Below are 21,137 nucleotides of genomic sequence, written 5' to 3' on the forward strand. Positions count from 1 at the left end.
CTGTCTTTAGTATGGCATGAACATTTGTCCGTAGATTCCAACGTATTTAGGCACCGCCCAACCCCCCTGCTGAAGTCGGGCGAACGCAGGCTACTCTGTGTGTGTGTGTGTGTGTGTGGTTATGCACACGTGTTTGACAGAGAGAGCAGGCGCACTGCAGGAATTCCACGCAGAGTTTCACGTTCCCCCACAAGGGTGGGTAATTGTGGGATTGTGGGTAATTGTGGTCTCATTATAGTGCCCTGTTTTGTTGCTTCTTCGGGAGGCAAGCTTTTCAGCGGTGGCAACTGTTCCCAGGCAACTGTTCCCAGGAACGGCTGGGCAACCTGCCACCCTCAACCCCCTTCTCCTCCACCCGACCCAACAGGTTTGGATTCGCACCCAGCCTCACCCTCACCTCCACCCCCACCATCGGGCAAGAGTTGTTTAGCCTCACCCACACCCGTAGATTCATGCCATGATGTTTTTGTTATACCATCAGACAGAGCAGTGCGACACTCCTCTCTCTCTCTCTCTCTCTCTCTCTCTCTCTCTCTCTCTCTCTCTCCCTCTCCCTCTCTCTCTCTCTCTCTCTCTCTCTCTCACACTTTGTCATCTGCAGATGGGATCTTTCAGCGTGAGAAACGCCCACGGGTCTAGGCGTCGCTTGCAGCTTTAGCCAAACTAGGGGGGGGGGTTGTTGTTTTTTTCGAATTCGGTTTGGTGGGAGAGAAGAAAGCTTGCGCCAGACAAAACAGAAACGCTTGTGACCATCACGGGCGTGAGACCTGTGCCGTACCTGCCCCCACAGCAGCTCCGCCACGCCAATGAATATGCACCACAGCCACTGATCCAGCGTCAGGGCTGTGCACGAGAAAGGCTTGCCACCGAACTGCACGATGATGATCTGAAAAAGAAGGAGAGGAGAAGGCAGGAGGTTAAGCAAGTGTAGTTCGCTTACACCTGCAGGGTGAACATCAGCTGCAGAAACGCAGCGACGTGACACGATCAGATGATGCTCTGAACGGAAGAAATCTCCAACGCTCGCCATAGCCCGCCATGTTTAAATCCTTTATTTATATCTGCATGACCGTGAAATTAAACTTCATGGCATTTTGTTCATAACTGGGTAGATGAGCTACAGTTTATTAAGTCATAGAAAAACACGCAAACAGAGTACAAATCTGCTGTAAACAGATCCGCTGTAAACAAAAGTGGCTTTGCAAACTTCGAGCAGAACAGAGTCTAGCTCAGATCCTCTAACTTTACAATACCTTCACAAGCTGAAATCTATGGAAAAAAAAAAACTTGGGAGGTTTTAGTTGGGGCTTTGGGTGCGGGGCGATGATCATGAGCCTTGCCTGCAGCGCGAAGGTTCCCAGGACAACGCTGCAGAAGATGGGGTTGCGGTACACGCCCTCAAACACGTTCCTCTCGCCGTGGATCTTGCGGGCGTTGATCTCGTTGAAGAGCTGCATCATGACAAAGACGTTGAAGATGATGGTGTAGTGCTCGGAAGGCGGCGCGTGTAGCGGGGAGTTGCGGCCGCTGTCGATGTTGAAGAACCTCTCCCCTGCGCAGAGGGAAGAACATCAAGGCACGTGTCACAAGGAAACGGATACTGTGGCGTTCTTACACGTTTGACAGACAAAAGGTTCATCATTACGAGTCACAATCCATAGATGCGGGTTATTTGAAGGGGTAACGGGAGGGTACAACAGAGCTCAATAGGGAGGAAAAAAAGAGAACTCAACACCAAAAGGGAGAACGCCACATACGAGCAGGATGGCGAGACGGTCCACGCCGAGCAGTGATTCCTTTATTTCTTGCCATAATGTTCCTCTTAAGGTGAGAACATGCTATCAGGGGCTTAGTCAGCCACTAGATCTGAGTCAGAGATACTTGTCCACCTGTCTGAAGAACATTGGCAGCAGTCTCTCTCAGGAGCTCTGCTGCTAGCAGGAGTCCAGGGCTTTGAGAGGAGTGTGGGATCATTTTGTGCTGCGAGGTCAGCCATGTCAACGGGACAATTAGAGAGAGGACTTCACCGCTGGGCCGAGCGACCGTCTGCTACAGCTCCAAACACCTTTAGCAGGTTTAACAGGGTAACGATGATCTGTCGACATGTCAGGGGAGGTTTCCTTAGATGGAGAGCTGCACGGTGCGGTCGGAGCAAACACACACACACACAGACACACACACACATTCCTGTGCAGTCCCGATGTCTGAGCGGTGCCCCACCCTTACCAGCGAACAGCAGGGTGAAGGTGACCACCAGCTGGTAGACGGCATGACCCAGTATGTTCTTCATCATGGTCCGGGAGATGAGGGGCTTGTCCCGACCGTAAGGCTTCCGCAATAACAGGGCCTCGGTGGGCGGCTCAGTGGCCAGGGCCAGGGAGGCCAGTGTATCCATGATCAGGTTCACCCACAGCATCTGCACTGCTTTCAGTGGAGAGTCCTGACACACACACACACACACACACACACACACACACACACACACACACACACACACACACACACACACACAGACTTTGGCCAACCTCTTCGTCAACCACAGCAAGGCTCCACAGAACAGGGCACACGAAAGGTCATGGGCTAGAAACGGCAGACTGCATGTCACTCCCTTTACCTCAATGCTGCAGTTCTTATAGTGGGGCTGGATTTGGGAGGCAACATATGCTGGGTCGGAACTTTATTACCATCAATCTGGTATCAAGACTACGAGCAAAATGACATTTTGGCTAGTCTCTTTGTCTCCTCTCTGGTTCTCCCATTCTTACAGGTCGTTATATTTTATTATACCCCTGAAATGCGCTCACTGAGTTTAGACCCAGAGAAAACGACTTGTCAGTCAGGGGCGAGGTCCTAAGAGGTGGGCGGAGTCTCGAGCCAGAGGCACCGCCGCGTACCTGTGTGATGCAGGCCCCGGTGAAGGCCACGATCACGGCCACCACGTTGACAGTGAGCTGGAACTGTAGGAACTTAGAGATGCTGTCGTACACGTTGCGGCCCCACATCACGGCCTTGACGATGCTGGTAAAGTTGTCGTCGGTCAGGATGATGTCCGAGGCCTCCTTCGCAACGTCCGTGCCAGCGATGCCCTGTGGGAAAAGGGGAGGAAGGAAATAAAACTGGATGTCACGGCATAGCATTGCCAACTAGACCGCAAAAATAAATCAATCAATCAATCAATTATATATATAAAAAATGCAGATCAAAGGCTTGAACTCGAGCAGACACTGAGCTTTGACTCGTTAAGCCTGTGCGCCTTGAGCTTGGACTCGTTAAGCCTGTGCGCGTTAAGCTTTGACTCGTTAAGTCCGTGCACGCTGAGCTTGGTCTCGTTAAGCCTGTGCACGCTGAGCTTGGACTCGCCAAGCCTGGGCTATTCGACACCACTGAAGTGACGTCTCCTAATCCATGTCTACGCAGCAGCGCTCTTTGAGAGGGCGCTAACCCAGAGTTGTACGACGGCTCGCGGCGAACCCCGAGTCTGAAGAGGCCTTTGAAGACCTTAAGGAGGTGCATGTTAACAATAACTCATAAGAGGCAGGACTGTAATTGTACCTCCTTTGGTTTAGGACAACAAGCAAAGCTTTGAACTCAGAGCTGTAGCGGCAGAATAATGTTTGGGAAACAGGAGTCAATTGTGGTTTTCACCACAGCCCCTCCCCTTTCTAAAGCAACTTAGTGCACATAATGCGAATCCATTTAATAAAGCAATGCATCAAAGGGGTCAGACAATTGCCTCTTTTCTCAATCCAACCCCACGCCTGTTTATCTACCCTCACCGTAATTGCAGAGAGCTGTGTTGTTGATACTGCTGACCCCACTACGATCACGTGTGCCTGGTTATGAAAAAATCAGATTGCCGGCATCTTGCTGGGAAATGCCAATGTCATTAACTTTCTCCAGGATGCAAGTATGGTACGCGGTGTGCCAACTTAGCGGTGGGGCCATCCCCACGCAGAGTGGGGCCAGGGCATTCGGCTCAGAGCGGCACCGTCAATGCGGGTCGGCGACCAGAGTCCCGCGAGACCGGCCAGGCGCCAAGAGAGACCAGTCCCCTCTGTCAAACCTGCCTCTCATCGTATAAGACGCACCAGGCTCCAATATCACAACTGTCAGATGGGATTAATAGATGAACTACAAAAAGAGCAGCTATGGATTGATTATTTAATCACAGAACAAGCAGCCGGAATGATCTTGGATTACATCCCACAATTCAGTGGGGTTTGGAAAAAAGGAGCGCTGAGCCAGTGTATACTTTACTGTCACGCAAAGATAATCCCTCAACTCCCAGAGGGTGAATCTCCACGAGAGGCACGAGAAGCCGGCGGAAGGCAACAGGTGTTACCATGGCGAAGCCGACGTCAGCCTTTTTGAGGGCGGGACCATCGTTGGTGCCGTCTCCGGTAACTGCCACCACCTGTCTGGTCTCTCCCACTGTGCTGTCAATGATGCCTGAAAGATAAGCAACCCAGTCAGCACCAGCAGGTGCCTGACATGCTCCGACAAATTGGATCTAAGGGGACGAAATATATGGATGGAAGCATAATATGTTCAAGGACACGACACACAAAAAACAAGCCCCTCTCAGTGGGGGTGGGGGTCCATGAGGTTTAGTGGACGTGGAACTGCTGCAATTATAAAAGAAACTAATAGATTAGAGAATATATTAATACATTACATTAACATATTACAAGGAGCAAGGCAGTCTGCAAAGGAAGTTATGGCACCGAGGTGCTGGCACACTATTTCCTGTGGTATGGATCTAACTGACACCTAACCTAGATGGAAAAACAACTAGAGATACCTGGGCCTTCCCTCTTTGAAAAACACACTTGTACACTTGCACACCCACACCCCGACTCTACAGCTCAGAAGGGAAAGTCCCAGCTGAAGTATCAAAATACCTCAAATCACCTGCAACAGCTGTGATTGATTCGACCGTGATTGGTGTGTCATTTTAAAGAACACCCCACTGAGGTTTTGTTTTTTTGTTTTTTGTTTTTTGCAGGGGGGAATTTCACCATGAGTTCACATTTTCACCTTTCACCAGGGTGTGCTTGTCTGTCGGGGAGGAACGGGCCAGGACGCGCAACTTGGGCCAGACCTTGTCCAGACGCTCCTGTTCCACCTGGAGATTGGGAGGACACGCAAAACGTATAAACCTCTAAAGTCACCGCCGGGTGTCTGGATTGTGTTCGGAAAAGCCTAAAAGTCACACATGTCCAGAATAAATAACAAAACACTGTGTACTAGATGAAAGCCAAAACTGGCTGGCTCCTGCTGTGGTTGCATTCAGCATTAGCGTGTGACCAGTGTTAGTCGAGCACTTGTCTCTCGTTGGGGCTCCTCACCTCTCCTTTGTCGTTACGGATTTGCTGGTTGAACTCTTTGCCCTCCAGGCACAGGAAGTCCTCACCTGGCAGAAGGATGCCGCATTTGGTAGCGATGGCTCGGGCAGTGTTAATGTTGTCGCCCGTAACCATGCGCACCGTGATGCCTGCCTTTTGACACTTGGCGATAGCCTCAGGAACCTAGCAGGGCAGAATGCACCGGCGCCACATTAAACCAGCAGCCTATGATATAACCAACATGCAGCGCAAGCAAGACACGAATGAGCTGTTAAAACTTTTAGCACGTGAGCTGTTGTGCTGGCTGAACCGCGATGGGATTAAAAAATAAATGATGTATGGGTCCACTTCCACAACTTTCGTATCATAGCAACGGTGAGTCCAGGCATGTTCAAACGGGAAGCAGCAGCCACAAACAGATTTGTCTCCATAACAGCGTTCAAACACACACACACACACACACACACACACACACACACACACGCACGCACGCACGCACGCACGCACACGCACGCACGCCTGGCAGGCTGTTTTTCGACTCTTAATCATTTCATCGATTCACTGTGGGATTATGCAATGGATGAGCAGGGCTATCAACCTGCGGTAGAGCAGCAGGACTCCTGGGCTGGTCTCAGTTCAGTGCGTTACACAGGCGAGTTTAGCTCTGGGTGACTTTCAGGGTGTGCCTGCAGGTCTCAGATCAGCGGGCGGTCGGGGTATTTTAGTCAGCGTCTGCATGACACCACGCCAGTCTGCGATGCTCATTCAGCCATGCGGCTGCTGACGCCACTTGTGACAAAGAGGCCAAAGGGTGGAGTGTGTTTTGTGTGTGTGTGTGTGTGTGTGTCTGGGGGGCGCAGTCCTGTGTAATTATCTGTACTCGCTCTTGTGATGAATCACACCATACCCCTCATTAGAACCAATAAGTTCATTTATTTATAGAAGATTAAAAAGCACCCAGCACTTCAGCAGACAGAGGCGTCTCCGTGCTGCCATTCTCGGCCTCCTAAACCCTTCAGAGCCAAAAGGAAGACCGCACAGCGTCCTGTACGCAAGGGCCTGCACCTATGACTGGGCAGTTTCTTTCTCTAATCAGATCAAAGCATTCCGTTCCACCTTACTGGCCATCTTGGTCCATAGCCCTGCTCTTCTACACACCTTTACTACACCGACACCCAACTCCAGAGTAGCTGGCACATAACACTCTGCTCTGATTATATCTGTCAAAAATAGTCTTTCATGAACCTCCACCATGGGAGTCTGTTCCGAGCCTCCCTCTGGGGATAAAGCTATTCTTGCCATTGTCATCCACTACTTGAGACACTGAAGCTAATTGACTATCCACTGGACCCCAACTCGATCACAGTTTGCAAGCGGTCTGTAGGGAACACGGCGTGCCTAGCGATGGGACAGGCGGCTGGTGGGCAACCTTATGCACCTAGCGATGGGAGAGAACAAGTAGTTCATGGTTTCAGGTCTGTTTCATGCCAGTAAACTGCACTTCCGTTACAGGCAGCTGTCGCCTGCCAAAGGTGGCGCCCCATGAAGAGGCAAACGTCAACAGAGGCACGTGGGTGCGAGCCCTACGGCGAGGCTGCCGTGCGCGGTCATGAGACGGGCACGCGGGGCCCTCACCTCTGGACGGACGGGGTCTTCGATGCCCACCACGCAGATGCAGGTCAGGTTGTTGAGGATGTCTGCCTCGTTGTCCCAGTCGGGTTCCGCGCCCACGAAGTCCCGGGTGGCTACACAGATGGTCCTTAGGCCGTCACAAGCCATGGGCTCGATCACCTTCCGCACCATTTCATCCCGGTCCTTAGGCTTGAAGGCCCGGGGCTGGCCTGCAGCGTCCAGGATGTGGGAACACCTGGTGTGGAAGCATGGAGGAGGTTTAATATTACATCATCAAGTTAAGTGCCTAAAAAAAAAAACTTTTCAAAACAAAATATGGCTGCCACCCAACATTATTCTTAGAGATGACCACAAAAGTTGCATACAGACCAGAGGACAGGAAAATCAATATCAATTAGTAGTAGAGGTTACCAAATGTAGAAGAACCGGATGGAAGGATTGGGGAAGGAGGAGAAAGGCGCGAGTGACGTACTTGCGTAGGACGATCTCGGATGCGCCCTTGCTGTACATGCGGAATCCTGACCCGTCGGCGTTCTTCAGGACCGTGCTCATGCTCTTTCGTGACGAGTTGAAGGTGTAGACCTTGTAGAGCTTCTCCTCGGGAACTTCATCCCTGATGGGCTGGTAGTCTCTCTTCAGATCCATCACCAACCCCAGGAGGGCGCACTCAGTCTTATTACCCACGTGCCTCGGGAGTCCACCCTCTCTCTCTGGAGGCTGGACAAGGTTTGAACGCAGGTGTCAGTTACCAATCAACTGGTGAAAGATCAAGTAATTACACTGGCCAGCATCAAAGAAGACACTCAAAAATTATGTAAACATTTTCGAGAGCTTCATTTAACCATGTTCATTTTTTTTTCAGCTAGGGTATCACATTTAAATCAAACACCATGATCAACTCCAAACAAAAACTACTACTGTCTGTAGTACTCTGGAAAGGTCTCTGTGTCTAATGGATTTGAGGAGTGGAATCAGTCAGTTAGTTACACAGAACATGACTACACTGCTATTGAACCATTGTGGGGCATGGATGCAGTGTAGGTTTGAACTGAGCCGTGTAGTCAGGGGTCTTCCTCGAGAACAGAGCTCCCATTAGGATGTTAGCATTTAACATATTGAGAACGGCCACAGACGGCTTCCAAGCTGAGCCTCTCAAAGGTTAATTAACCCCATAAAACACACGCTTTTGTTTTTAACGGCTCTCTGGTTAGAACAAACGTTAACACAGAAATGAATGAGAGCATGGCTGATACGCTAAAGGGACATTCGCCTGCAAGAAAGAGTGGCGATGAGCAGACCAAAGCTGCGGAGGTTCATGAGCAGGTTCATGAGCAGAACAGACGCCAGCTGTCTCACCAGGATCTTGGTGGTATAGGCCGAGTTGATGGAGATGCTGTTCACCATGAGCTCCAAAGTCTGGGGCTTGATGGCCTCGGGCTCTGGGACAGTCTTGTAGTGCGTGTCGCCTACGTAGGCCTGCACAACCGTCATGCGGTTCATGGTGAGCGTGCCGGTCTTGTCAGAACAGATGGCCGTGGCATTGCCCATGGTCTCGCAGGCGTCCAAGTGTCTCACCAGGTTGTTGTCTTTCATCATTTTCTGATGAGGAAAAACACAGCCTGACCTAGTTTAGTAGAGCAAAGGACCCTCGGCAGCAAGGTCAAAACTAGGGACGTATGTTAGGGACATAGTCAGCTGGGACAAGTTAGCCATTCTTCTGCATAAACAAGGAAATTCTACAAATTTAGCATTCAGATCTTTGGTAGAGAGCTTATTAAGTCTGAGATATTTACATGAAACCATCAAATCATGGACCAGTTTGGACTAGCCAAGCTATCCAGTCTGTGACTTCTAAACACATTTTTTTTGATTAAATCAGAAAAGCTATCCATGGTAACGTGATATCTTCACATCGCTCCTGATGGCTGCATGGGTGAGCTCGCCTCTGGGCCTCACCTTGACCGAGTAGGCCAGCGAGATGGTGACAGCGAGAGGCAGCCCCTCCGGAACAGCAACCACCAGCACCGTCACACCAATGATGAAGAACTTGACAAAGTACTGGATGTAGATGGGCGTGCACTCTGCTTTCCACTCCCGCCCCTGCACCCCGAACGTGTCGATCACAAAGTACAAGATGAGGATGATGACCGTCACGGCGGACATGATGAGACCTGGGGGAAGAGAGACGGGCAGAGGCCGTTAGGAGAGCGCGGCGCGGGGTGTCAAGCGTGCCGGCCCCCTCCTAACCTTGGTAGCAACATCTGTCAGCTGATTGGTTGCCATGCGAGTCCGGTCTGATTGCCAGAGACGTACTGCTGGAAGTGGGATAATTATGTGGAGTACAGCCCAAAGGGACAGGCCTGTTTTCATACTCTGTGACACTTTTTCTTTACACATCCAGTGACAGAAACTCACTGAACCAGGACACGATGTGCCAAATGAATGGATTTTGAAAAGGAGGGATGTGCAGAAGTCCATACGGAGGCCTCACAATAATGCAAGTAGTCACTTCACATATCACCTCCAGTCACTAATTAATATAAATATTCTGCTCGGTGCAAAATAACAGGAAAAACTTAATCTCTGCCAATTTGTGTCTTCGTAGGAAGCAGTTATGGTGTTGAGTGCAATATTAGTCTGCTGCGCTTTCACATCTGTGCAGACAAACTACAAATTAAAGGTGCCTACAGCAGTGAGTCAGACAAAGACGTGTTCGATTTTCATGTTCACCACCAGCCCCTCCTCTGCAACCCCAACACCTACACCCACACCCACATCCACACACACCTGCTTTCCCGATCTGTACGGCCAGCCTGGTCAATTTGCCCTGCAGGACAGATTTCTCCTTCTTGGTGACGTTGACCTTCTTGACCACTTTCTCCTCCTTCTCCTCGGACTCCACGCCCTCTTCGCTCTTCAGGGGTTGGATCTCCAGGGCAACGCCGTCCTGGGTCTTAGCTGGAGCAAACAACGGGAATGAGGGAAGAACATGCCCAAAAAAAAAAATGTTTTAATTAAATAAACAAACAAACAAACAAACAAACACACACACACACACACACACACACGCAAAGTAACAGACAACACAAATGAAGGGGGAGTTGAAGGGATGAAAGGTAAAAGGGAGGAAAGAATGGACAGTTCAGTGACCACTGCAAGTCAGAGAGACGGTCAGCAGAGCAGCCAAAGGCAGATACAGTTCAATCGTCTTGACGATAGTGGATACTGGTGGGACCGATCCGGCGTGGTTTAGAGAAAACGGTTATTAGAGTGAGCTGCTTTGGAATGTTAACGGGCTGCTATGGAAAGAGGAAAAGGCATGAGCTCAGGACTCACTCCTATGCATTGCTTTTGCGTCAGTAAGTCTATAAATGTCCTGATACGACTTAACCCTCCAAGACTGCCTTTGAAGACCAAACATATGTATACAACTGACAGGACATATACAAATGCCTTGTAACTTTATTGTTAGCTGTAACATAACCTTGTATATACATTAGCGACTAAATGATAGCTTGTTCTGGGATTACCAAACACTCTGAGACTAGAAGGAGCAAATGTCTTATTTCACAACTAGGATATTCTTTGACATGAACATATTTAAAATGAGTTAAATCTCACAGTGAGTCCATTTTGCATCGTAGTGTCCTCACAGCCTGACAATGCTGGAAGAGTGTTTCCACTGCTGTAGACCTAAGACTCTAACCCCACACTACACTACAGTACTGCCCAATAACCCCACACTACACTACACTACAGTACTGCCCACTAACCCCACACTACGCTACACTACAGTACTGCCCACTAACCCCACACTACACTACACTACAGCCCACTAACCCCACACTACGCTACACTACAGTACTGCCCACTAACCCCACACTACAGTAACCCACAGTACTGCCTCATTTATTTGCAACACGGCTATGGGGCGGATTATACAATTAAAAAAAAAAGTGGTCTGGGTAAAAAAAATAAATATTTAAAAAACCCTTTGTTAGAAACTCTTATTGCAATATCTTGGCCTTTGATTGTTATAATTCAATTATCCTGCAGACAGTCATTGCATGACTAGGCCTCAGACTAAAATAGAAACATAATGGAATCGAAGATCCCATTCAGGCTTTTCGCTATGGCTAAACATTGATCCCGCACGCCCAATTTCCTGTCTCCCTCTGCTATAAGGCACAGTGTATAACCCAGGACTGTGTACAGTGGTGCAAAGTTAGCCTGGAACATCTTTTCTAATACTTTCTGGTAGTATATGAATATATGAAGCATCAGGTAAAAGCAGGCATTGCAACGGTGTTAGAAGCCACTGATGCAGCCCAAACGGCTAGGGCGAGCATGGGGGTGTTGGGCTCAGGGCCGCCGGCCGTTCGTCTTTGAGGCCAGCCCCCTCCAGGTTTGTAACAGGCTCGGTAGCACAGCCACACATGGACCGGAGGCTTAACAGAAACAGACAGCTGGACTGACCGAAGGACGGACAGCACGCACAGACACACGCACAACAAAGAGGTGTGAGGTGGGAGGGGGCGTCACTGACTCAAACTCAAATGTAATAAACAACTAAATAAACATACAAATAATAATAATAATAATAACAATAATAATAATAATAATAATAATAATAATTACAACAGCAGCAGCAACTAGAAACTTATCAAGAAAGCCAGAAATATCAATCACCACAAAAGTAAACAAGGAAGACCAGGGGCCTGAAAATTTGGAGGTTTTGATTTGCTTTTCATTCTTTCTCTTTTTAAGAGACGCAGAGAAAGGGAGAGAGAAACAGAGTGACCGCGTGAACAGTGTACGAGACAGCATGGAGTTCCTGCACACACCCTAGAAGAAGGCAGCCGTGAGAGACAACGAAAGAACTAAGAAACGGACAAACAAATAAAAACAAACACACAAACAAAAACAAACAACGGTTCACAGTCAACCGATTTGGCAAGGGTGCAACTCCCACGTGACCCCTCCCCAGAGGTTTCCTTGTCGCCCCCTAATACTGACAGAGGAACATCCACCACAGGGTAACCGCAGTTTGCACACCAGCTACAAAGCACAACTGTGGGGAGAAAAAAAAATGTTATGTTTGTGTCTAAGAAGTACAAGAGCAAAAGCTCGACACGCGCGTGTGGTTCACTCTCTCTGTGCGAGGGCACGTCCAAGGGGAAGGGACCCAGACAGACGGACTGGCGTGATCTGTGCGAGTGCCTCGGGAAGGGTGGTGAGACCCTGAACTAAGGAGGACGCGTCCCCGACACGCCTGGATCGAACACACACCGCTCACCTCTTCAATGGCGAGGCGCCTCAATGCTACAAATGTCTCTCTGCCCCTCTTCTCTCTTACCCCCACCACCACACACACACACACACACACACACACACACACACACACACACACACACGCCCATATAAGGCATTTTCCTGTGGGCAGCGTGGTTCTGAGGCCCCACCTGTGTGTGCGGCAGGCAGCAGAGGTGTGTGTGTGGGGGGGGGGGGGGGGGGGGTGCTGTGCACAGAGCCTCAACTCTGTGTCAGCATGTGAGAGTTGCACTCTTTCACAGGTAAAGCGAGGCAGGAAGAAACTCCCACGGTCTCAGCGGGAAAGAGTCAAAGCGACAGCGTGTGGGAGAGAAAGAGAGAGCGAGAGAGAGAGAGACAGAGAGGTGTGAGAGAGGTGAGGGAGAGAGAGAGAGAGAGAGACAGAGAGGTAGAGTGGGGTGAAAGAGTGAGAGAGTGAGTGAGTGAGAGACTGACACGAGACTCCAAGACTTGTCGCTGGATGGGCGGGGAGGGGGCGGGGTTACCTTTGTTGCGATTTTCAGGGGCTCCTTGTTTTTTACCTGTTCAGAACAAGAGAAAGAGGGCGGAGGGCTGATATAACATGGATTAAAGTAAATGAACCAGACACAAATCAAAGAAAACAAGGGTTAAAAAACAATCCCAAAAAAAAAAAGAATTTAAAAATAAATAAATAAATAAAAAAATCAATAGTACACACATGCGTGGGCTCTCAAGAGACTGCGGCATCTCAAAAGAGAAAAAAAAAAAAAAACCTTTCCTGTATGGCAATAATTTTGTATTATATTATATTTGCCAGAGAGATTTAGGAAAATAATACTCTACTGATAAGAACCGTGAGTGTATATGCTGGAGTTCTATTGCTAGTCAATAAAAACTAAAGCTGTTTGTCTAACAGTTCCAGCCTGTTCACTTAGCGGATTTAGAGGCGAGTCAACATTTAATCACGTTTGGCTCTTAATTTCACTCCAAAACAGTCAAATGATATCGGCACCTCATTTTATGCCATTATTGCAAGTCAGATTGCGACATAAAGGACGGTTCATGCAGCCGACCGGATGTGAGGTACTCTGGGGGGGGTCCGGGAGGCTGCCGCGGTGGTGGGGGCTTTGTGTCTGCAGTGAGCGACACTACCGAAGCTCTGCTCTGTGGCTGTGTGTGACGGCTGGCTTATCTGAAGCCTGGCCACAGCTCGGCGCTCCTGCTTCGACAAGTACCCTTTCATAGTACGAAAAAACGTGGCATGCATGACCTTCTTTAGTTCAAGGGATCCTGCACACATGGACATCAAATGCAGAGGACAAGGAGCATTGATGTGTGTGTGTGTGTGTGTGTGTGTGTGTGTGAGTGAGAGAGTGAGAGAGAGAGACACAGTTGTCAGCTGAATGTGACACATGCCCAGGGGTCCGAGGAGGACCAGATACTGTAGCCACAGCAGGGACAGGGACTTTGCTGGAGAGCAGATGACTTTCCGTGCAGTGTAACAGAGCTTCTACAGCTGTCCACGTGGCTGTCTGTGTAGTTTCACCAAGCTTTTTTTTTTTGGTTGGGGGAGGTTTGGTTGGTGTTTTTGTTTTTTGTTTTTTGTTTTTTGCTGCACCCACGCCGCAAATTCTGAACACTGCACAGGCTTCTGAGAGCCTTTCCAATCGCCTTTCTTTGGAAATCAGAAGCTCTGCCTGGCATGCTTATGAAGTTCAAGTTTGACTAAGACAAACAACAACTTAAACCAAATCTTGATGAATACGGAGTGTAATAATTTCTCTCTCTTCCATGGCGCTGGACACTCAGAAAGTAGAGTGCCACAGGTGAGGGTAATCTATACGCTACTTCACCCGGATAGCTCTTACCTCCGTGGGTGAGGTGGGGTGGGGTGGGGAGGGGAGGGGAGGCCTTTGCCTGAAGGTATGTGGTGAGGTAGGCGGATTGACATGAGAACATGGAGTTTTCCTGAGGTTATAAACCTCTTGCGGACAGTCTCACCTTTCTTCACCTTCTTCTCTTCCTCCTCACCACCGGCTCCAAGGAGGGTGAAGATGATTCCGGTCTGCGAGTTCAGACCCACAGCAGTAACCACCATCCTTCCGGAGCCCTCCATCACGTGAGTGCCTGACGGAGGGACGAGAGGTCACGTGAGCGAGCCGACCCGACCAGCCCGGGTGCTCAGCAACCGGTCAAAAGGGCGGCCGGGTGCCTCCGAAGAGCCGCGGAAACGCAGCCGGACGGCAAGGCGTCAAGACCCGGAGTTACAGGCTGGCTGTGGGGCTCAGGGGCCTACGGCGGCGTGTGGCGAGGTCTGACAGCCGAAGAGCAGGAGGGCCGCCCGCTCACCTGACAGAAGCATGGGGTCCTTCTCCAGCGACTTCCTGACCTGGTCGGACTCTCCGGTCAGCGAGCTCTCGTCGATCTTCAAGTCGTTGCCCTGGATCAGAATACCGTCCGCCGGAAGGAGGTCGCCTGGGGGAATGGAAGGGAGGGGCCGCCATTAAAGAGAAAGAGAGAGAAAAGAACAGCCAAGCAGAAGGAACTGAGGAACAGAAGAAGGGAAAAAAGGCAAGGAATGCACAGAGACAGAGAGAGACAGAGAGAGAGAGAGAGAGAGAGAGAGAGAGAGAGAGAGAGAGAGACTGGAAAACGGAGCAGCGAGAGCAAATCTCTGACTGTCAGAGGCAGGGTGAGGGGGGCTGCTCTCAGCCACCATGGAGATGGCTCTCTGGTGTGGCTCTTGGGGTCCCACGCAACGCCCACGTCTGGGCCAGCGCCGCTGGCAGTCCTGTGACTCACACAGGCATGATGCTGCAAATCATAGCCAAGTCTGGGGGCTGAAACAGGAGCCTCTGACCGCGCAAGCTGTTAGCAGCGGCGCCATGGACACTGGAGCCTGCCACCCGAGGCCAGGAATCGGGGGCAAAGGGGCAGAGCTTTAGAAATGCCAGAGTGCTCACGGAAGTCCAGCGATTCGCGCTCCAACACAGCAGGTTATACAGGTGGAATTAAATACTTTGGTTGCTGTGTCTTGTGATGGATTCTTGATTGCGTTCTAAGGCACGGTGGTTGACATCTAGTGCAAGAATGTGTTTCAATTTATCGATACCAATTTATGGCATTTATCATCTTATCAGGTGTGTTTAACATTAGGTAATGTAGCACTGGGTCAAACCCTGTTCCAAGAGATCTGTTACAGCATATACGTGTCATCTAGCGTATCCACCAGCGTGTGCCGCCGAGCCAATACCATAACGAGCAGAGATGTTTGTGCATATGCAATTAGAACTAGAGAGTTAAACGAAAATTTCTAATGAGGTTCCTAAAGGCAGGCGGTGTTCTTCGGTGTTCTTCAGTGGCTCAGCCGGCGGATCGGGGCCTCACCGTATTTGATCTGGGCGATGTCACCCACCACGATCTCGGCCACGGGAATCTGGATGACCTGGCCGTTGCGGATGACGGTGAACTTCTGCTCCTGCTCGATGCGGCTCTGCAGCCCACGGAACTGCTTTTCCTTGCTCCAGTCGTTGAAGGCCGTCACCAGCACCACAATGATGACTGAGAAGAGGATGGCCGCACCTTCGATCCAGCCAGCCTGCGCCTCGCCCTCATCCTCCACGCCGCCGCTGACCTGGCCGCAGACTGTACGCGCACACACACACACACACACACACACACACACACACACACACACACGCGCACACACACAAACCAAGTTAGTTCACGGAGGTCACCCAAAAACCATTAGCGATTCCAGTGGAATTTATGACAAAATGCCTAGTAGACCATAAAAACAAACATCAAAACTTTGAAAGTCCTTAAAAAAACACACACACACACAAACAAAAATCTATTACATATCATAAAAAGTTCTCCTTGGCTGCCAGGACTATTTACCAACACTGGATTACACGTCACTGACCCAATTTTCTCTCTGGAGAGTTAAGATGACTTTAAAGACAGTCTCGCGCGCTCAGCCATATGGGGAAACTGTAGCAGCCAATTCCAGCTTGTGTGTATCGCGGGTCGGAGAAGATTGTCCCACAGCAGATAGTTATCAACATACAGGATGCCAAAAACGGTTTCGTTTTTCCCAAGGCCAGTCAAAACAAGCTCCCGAGGGAAAATGCTCAAATTACGCTGGGATTTCCAATTTTGCGCGACTACGGCCGAATACCAAACGGAGCCGATGGCGACGTGCCCCGAGTACGGCCAGGGCACTCGAAGCGGACTTTTGTGGGAAAGGTTTTCGGTGAGGCACGTATACCCCTAACCCGCAAACCCACCGTTGCTGTCGTTCCCCTGCGGGTGGTAGAAGGACAAGCCCAGCGAGATGATGGCTGCTATCTCCAGGATGATGAGAGTCACATCCTGCAGAGCCTCCCAAACCAGCTGCAGGAAGGTCTTGGGCTTCTTAGGGGGGATGAAGTTTTTCCCGAAAGCAGCGTGACGCTTCTCCAGGTCCACCGGGTTCCCGGAGAGCCCTGCAGGAAAACCACAGCCAGGGTACACCATTGAAGCTCCCATGAGGAATTAAATGTTTTGTCAAAGATAAACAGAAGCGAATTTCTGTTAATACAGCGGGATAGTGAGGCTTTAATAAAAGATTAATATCACTGCCAGAATATAGACTGTGTGAAAGTTTTCCTGACATTTGAGTGCACATGCGAGAAATCTCTTTTTTAATTGTTATTGTTTGAAATGCATTCTATATCTGTCTTTATCAAAGCAGACAATCATAAGTGAATGATATTTCACAAAAATGAACATCTGGTAAACTCATTCTGTCACTGAAATGGTCAATGATCTAGGGGTTATTTAATTTCAAAGAGCAAGGCGGTTAAAGGTTTTCCTTGACCATTTGTTATGTGACTCCACATTTTGTTTTTCGAGATTTCAAAATTTAACTCCACACACAAACCTTTGCACTAGTATTCCATCACACCCCTCAGGATGTAATCTCTACTGGAAATCATTTATCTGGTGGGTAGCTCCAGTCTAGCTGTGAATTAACCATTTTTGTGAATAAATAAGTTTTCAAGAATGGGACTCGGTCGATCTTCTCCACGACCAAGAGTTGTGTTTGAACAGCAGCCTGGTCCTTGCTGTGCAAAGAATCCACCGGCCTGCGCGAGCACAACGCACGGGCTCGCCAACGACGGCACCCGCGGAAGTTTCCGCTTGCTTCTCTGCCGTTACGACGCGGCCCCGCCCCTCTGCGCCCCTTTTCGTTTCGCATCTCCTTCTGTCCTTCTCTGCAGCAGGTAACGTGAAGGCACATGGAGAGAACTGGGTCACAGGACTACGCGTCCGTCCATTTAATCAGCTCCCGCGCCCCGCCATAACCAGAAAGGTCTGGTGAAAGAAACGACTCGGGCCAGGCGGATTAGACAGGGTGTTACTGGGTAGGTTTTAGAGGAGTAGCGGAGTAATTAATCAGTACAGGAAGTGAGCAGCACTGGCAGCGGACAGACCTGTGTACAGCCGGGACGTTTCTCCGGTTTTATTCCGCGAGAGGACAGCGGTTTTGCTTTGGGGAGTAACAGGAGGGGGCAGGATTAAAGTAAAAGGAATGTTTTGTGGAACAAAGCTTTTAGTTGCTCAGAGTTTGGACAAATATATGTGCGTGTGTCCATGTACACAAACCAGGCTCCTTTTTTTTGCCCCCAGTTCCACTACTGTGCCAGCTGGACGGTAGAGGAAACTGAGCAGCTCTGTGTGTGGGGGGTGTACATGGGGCTGGGTGTGAGCACTAATGGCATGTTTTGTAGCCTTCCCCCATTAACCGTGTGCTCTGCTGGGCATGCGTTATCTCTAATAGCACCATCCTACCTCGCCTACTCTCTCCTCATTCAGGTGGTGGGAACACCGAGTGCATGTGGGGAGGAAACAACAACCCAAAAAAAACCTCCCAAATTTCTGCGGCTTCTAAATCCCGTCCCCGCGGCCGGCCGCCGGCCAGAGATGGGGTGCTGGAGTGAATAAGGGCCTCCGGAGAAGAACGTGGCGAAGCACAGCCCCCCTCTCCTCCCAAGGGGAGGCGTCAGGCAAGAGTGGGGTGATGGGAGCAGGTGGGAGAGGAGAAGGAGCTGAAAACCAATCAATCCTCCTCCGCGGGAAGCGGCAGCCGAGCCCGCCTCTGACCTGCCGCTTTATTGCGTGGCCTACAGACAGAGCTGTGAATAAGCCGGGGAGGTTGTGTGTGTGTGTGTGTGTGTGTGTGTGTGTGTGTGTGTGTGTGTGTGTGTGTGTGTGTGTGGTGTTGGTCGGTGGGGTGGGTGGACAGCCTTGCAGGAGAACTGGCAGTGTGAACATTTCACTAGACGCGGCGTCATGGAAAAATGCCTACTCACGGGGAAATTTCTCCTCACCGAAAGAACGGAACAATGTCAGCTGCACCTTGCTGTATAAGAACTGAGATAAAAGGATGGGGGGGGGAGGGGCTGTGGGACCGCCTCTTCTTAAGGGTGCAAAAAAAAAATGGGTTGCCTTGCAGGGATTATCCCCTCTCCCTGCCCCTTCTGTTCCTGTGTCTAGCCTCTTGCTTCATTAATGCGGCGCTGTGCGTGAAGGCTCAGCGGAGCTCCACGTGAGACCATCTTTGGGTTCAGACCGTTCATCCATCACTTCTGAAGCTCGACGGCTAGTGGGCAAAGTGAGCTCCGATCCCAGTTCTCATCACACACGGCCCTGACAAACACAATCTTTGTTTTGGCCGGCTACTCCGGGCCGGGTGAATGGCTACAAGGGTAGTAGTTGTTTCCAATGTGTCTCGCTCTCTGTCTGTCTTTCGCTTTCTCTGTCTGTCTCACAGAGACACAGTGGAACAGAGAGAGAGAGCGAGAGCAAGAACACATGAGCCAGAGATCATGTGCTCTCTTTCTCTCTCTCGCCGTCTGTCTCTGTGTCGGCATTAGCTGAGAAAGGGGGAGCGGGGCGGGGCGGTCCAGCTTGTTTCTGTGGGATCTTTATGTGCGTCGACACTTTTTGGGAAGATTTTGGGAAGCATGGCGCCTGTCCCCCCCAAGGGGGAACCGAGCCGACGGCAGCATTTCAATGACCCAGCAGCCTCCCTGGGCTTGTCGTCCCACCACGTGCGCTGCCTCCTGAAGCTCCGTCGCACGCGAAAATCTACAGCTCGTCCAAAAAGGACGGCGGAGAGCATGCCGACGTCGACCTCACCCGGCCCCGCCCTGCCCCCGCCTCTCCGACGGGAATGCCACGGCGTGGGTGGAGGGAGGGTGGGCGCTCAGGCGGAACAGCAGGCGGAAATATTACTGAAAACACCTCCGCCCTGGTGCTGAAGGTGCAGCGCAGATCAGCACGACAGCAGATAATGTAATAGAACAGTCAGACCAAAACACCGTTCGCGCGCCAAGCGTCAAGGTGACCGATGGTGAAGGCAGGGCATGAGTGCGCGCGCGTGCGTGTCTGTGTGTGTGTGTGTATGTGTGCGCGCATCCTTCTGGGGGCAGTCGGTTGCGAGGGCGATGGAGGAGGAGCGTTAAATAGGCGCTGCAGTGGTCACAGAACCTGGGAAGATGGCCAAGCACAATAGGCTGCATTTCAACAAGCAAGACACAAGTGACTGAAGAAGAGATGGAGAAAGGAGGGAGAAAGAGAGTGAGCGAGAGAGAGAGAGAGATAAAAAAAAAGAGGGTGAGAGATGGAGGGAGACAGAAAAAGGTAGAGAGGCTGCAGCACCCACTGCACATTCACACTTTCTTTGTGTTGTGACAAGTACGAGTCAAAGCAGTGGATAGCTGAAGAGGGTTAGGTACTTCTGTTGGCTGTGGAGGTCTTCCACCTGCACCACCTCCAACTCCAGCGCGCTAGCGACGTCACGGGCAGCCGCGCTCTCATCTAGCGGAACCGAGGCCTCTGGAGGACGGCCAGGGCTCTAGCCCCACTTTAAACAAGCGCCGTCTTCTCCTGGGAGGGCTCGCCTTTCCCATCATGCTTGTTGTTTTGCTCTGCCGCCCTCGCGGGGAGCAGCGTGAGGGTTCTGGAACACATGGCCAGCATAAGGGCTGGGCTTTTTGGAGTGCAGCCACTTTGCATGCGCACACATGCTCGCTCCGTCTCTCTCCGGGAGCGTGCTTTTCGTGCACGTGCGTGCTCGTGTCGGCAAATGAACGCGGCTTAACCGCATTCCCGAAAAGTAATTTCAGCACACAACCAGTTACGCAAGCCTACAGCAGGTATATTAATGACGGTTTGGATTAGAGAAATGAGACACCGCCTTGATAAAAAGAATGCGTTGTTCAGAAAGCTACCACATATGTCTGTTTGCGTAATTTCTCAAAACAATAAATTAATTCCAAGGCCCATGAAAGCCAACGGTCAATACTAAGAAATCAAAAATGGAAATGATGGCCCATTAGTTTACCAACAGTGCTCAAGTGACCGAAACAGCTGCAGAGAAGCAGGCGGACACACGTGTCTCTACATTCGCTCTAATCACATTTACTCGTATTACACAATGGACTCATAAGTCAAATGATGTTAGCATTTATCATAAAATGGTTTCAAACTGAATGGGTGTCAAAGCGACACATCAAAGCAAACACAGCCAAACAGTAGAACGTTGCTCATGTGATTCTCACCAGATAATGCTAAATTTTCAAAGCAATTTGCATATGCTGCACAGCTGCACAGATTTGAATTAAAAAAGTGCTAGTTACGCTTGCATTTTAATTACACAATGGAAACTGTGAACATCAGTCACCTGTACGTCACTCAGGAGAGTAAAGGCAACTTAACGTTATCTTGTCATTTCACCTTTGCACGATACAAATTCCATGCTGAAACTGGAAACGTAACTTTTAACTCTGTTTAAACACTTTCGTCTGGTGGTCAGTGTTA

The 21,137-nt window shown here is 50.2% G+C and overlaps 1 protein-coding gene across 9 annotated transcripts in view; it reads right to left on the reverse strand.

The window, feature by feature from the left end:
• The window catches only part of atp2b4 (ATPase plasma membrane Ca2+ transporting 4), a 63,977-nt gene that overhangs the window by 14,711 nt on the left and 28,129 nt on the right, over positions 1–21,137 (reverse strand). For 7 of the 9 annotated variants that reach the window (XM_035520251.1, XM_035520242.1, XM_035520244.1 and 4 more), the window contains 17 exons: positions 16,559–16,756; positions 15,657–15,914; positions 14,619–14,744; positions 14,271–14,396; positions 12,794–12,829; positions 9,765–9,935; positions 8,934–9,148; positions 8,334–8,576; positions 7,450–7,694; positions 6,981–7,212; positions 5,349–5,528; positions 5,038–5,125; positions 4,343–4,449; positions 2,895–3,086; positions 2,227–2,440; positions 1,341–1,552; positions 779–886 (listed from right to left, as the gene is read on the reverse strand). In XM_035520251.1, coding sequence (XP_035376144.1) covers positions 779–886; positions 1,341–1,552; positions 2,227–2,440; positions 2,895–3,086; positions 4,343–4,449; positions 5,038–5,125; positions 5,349–5,528; positions 6,981–7,212; positions 7,450–7,694; positions 8,334–8,576; positions 8,934–9,148; positions 9,765–9,935; positions 12,794–12,829; positions 14,271–14,396; positions 14,619–14,744; positions 15,657–15,914; positions 16,559–16,756 — 2,951 coding nt within the window. The remainder of the gene's footprint in view (positions 1–778; positions 887–1,340; positions 1,553–2,226; positions 2,441–2,894; positions 3,087–4,342; positions 4,450–5,037; positions 5,126–5,348; positions 5,529–6,980; positions 7,213–7,449; positions 7,695–8,333; positions 8,577–8,933; positions 9,149–9,764; positions 9,936–12,793; positions 12,830–14,270; positions 14,397–14,618; positions 14,745–15,656; positions 15,915–16,558; positions 16,757–21,137) is intronic. The other 2 variants (XM_035520247.1, XM_035520250.1) reach the window with 1 other exon arrangement.

The sequence above is a fragment of the Electrophorus electricus genome, chromosome 20 (genome assembly GCF_013358815.1).
Source record: "Electrophorus electricus isolate fEleEle1 chromosome 20, fEleEle1.pri, whole genome shotgun sequence".
Taxonomy (NCBI): domain Eukaryota; kingdom Metazoa; phylum Chordata; class Actinopteri; order Gymnotiformes; family Gymnotidae; genus Electrophorus; species Electrophorus electricus.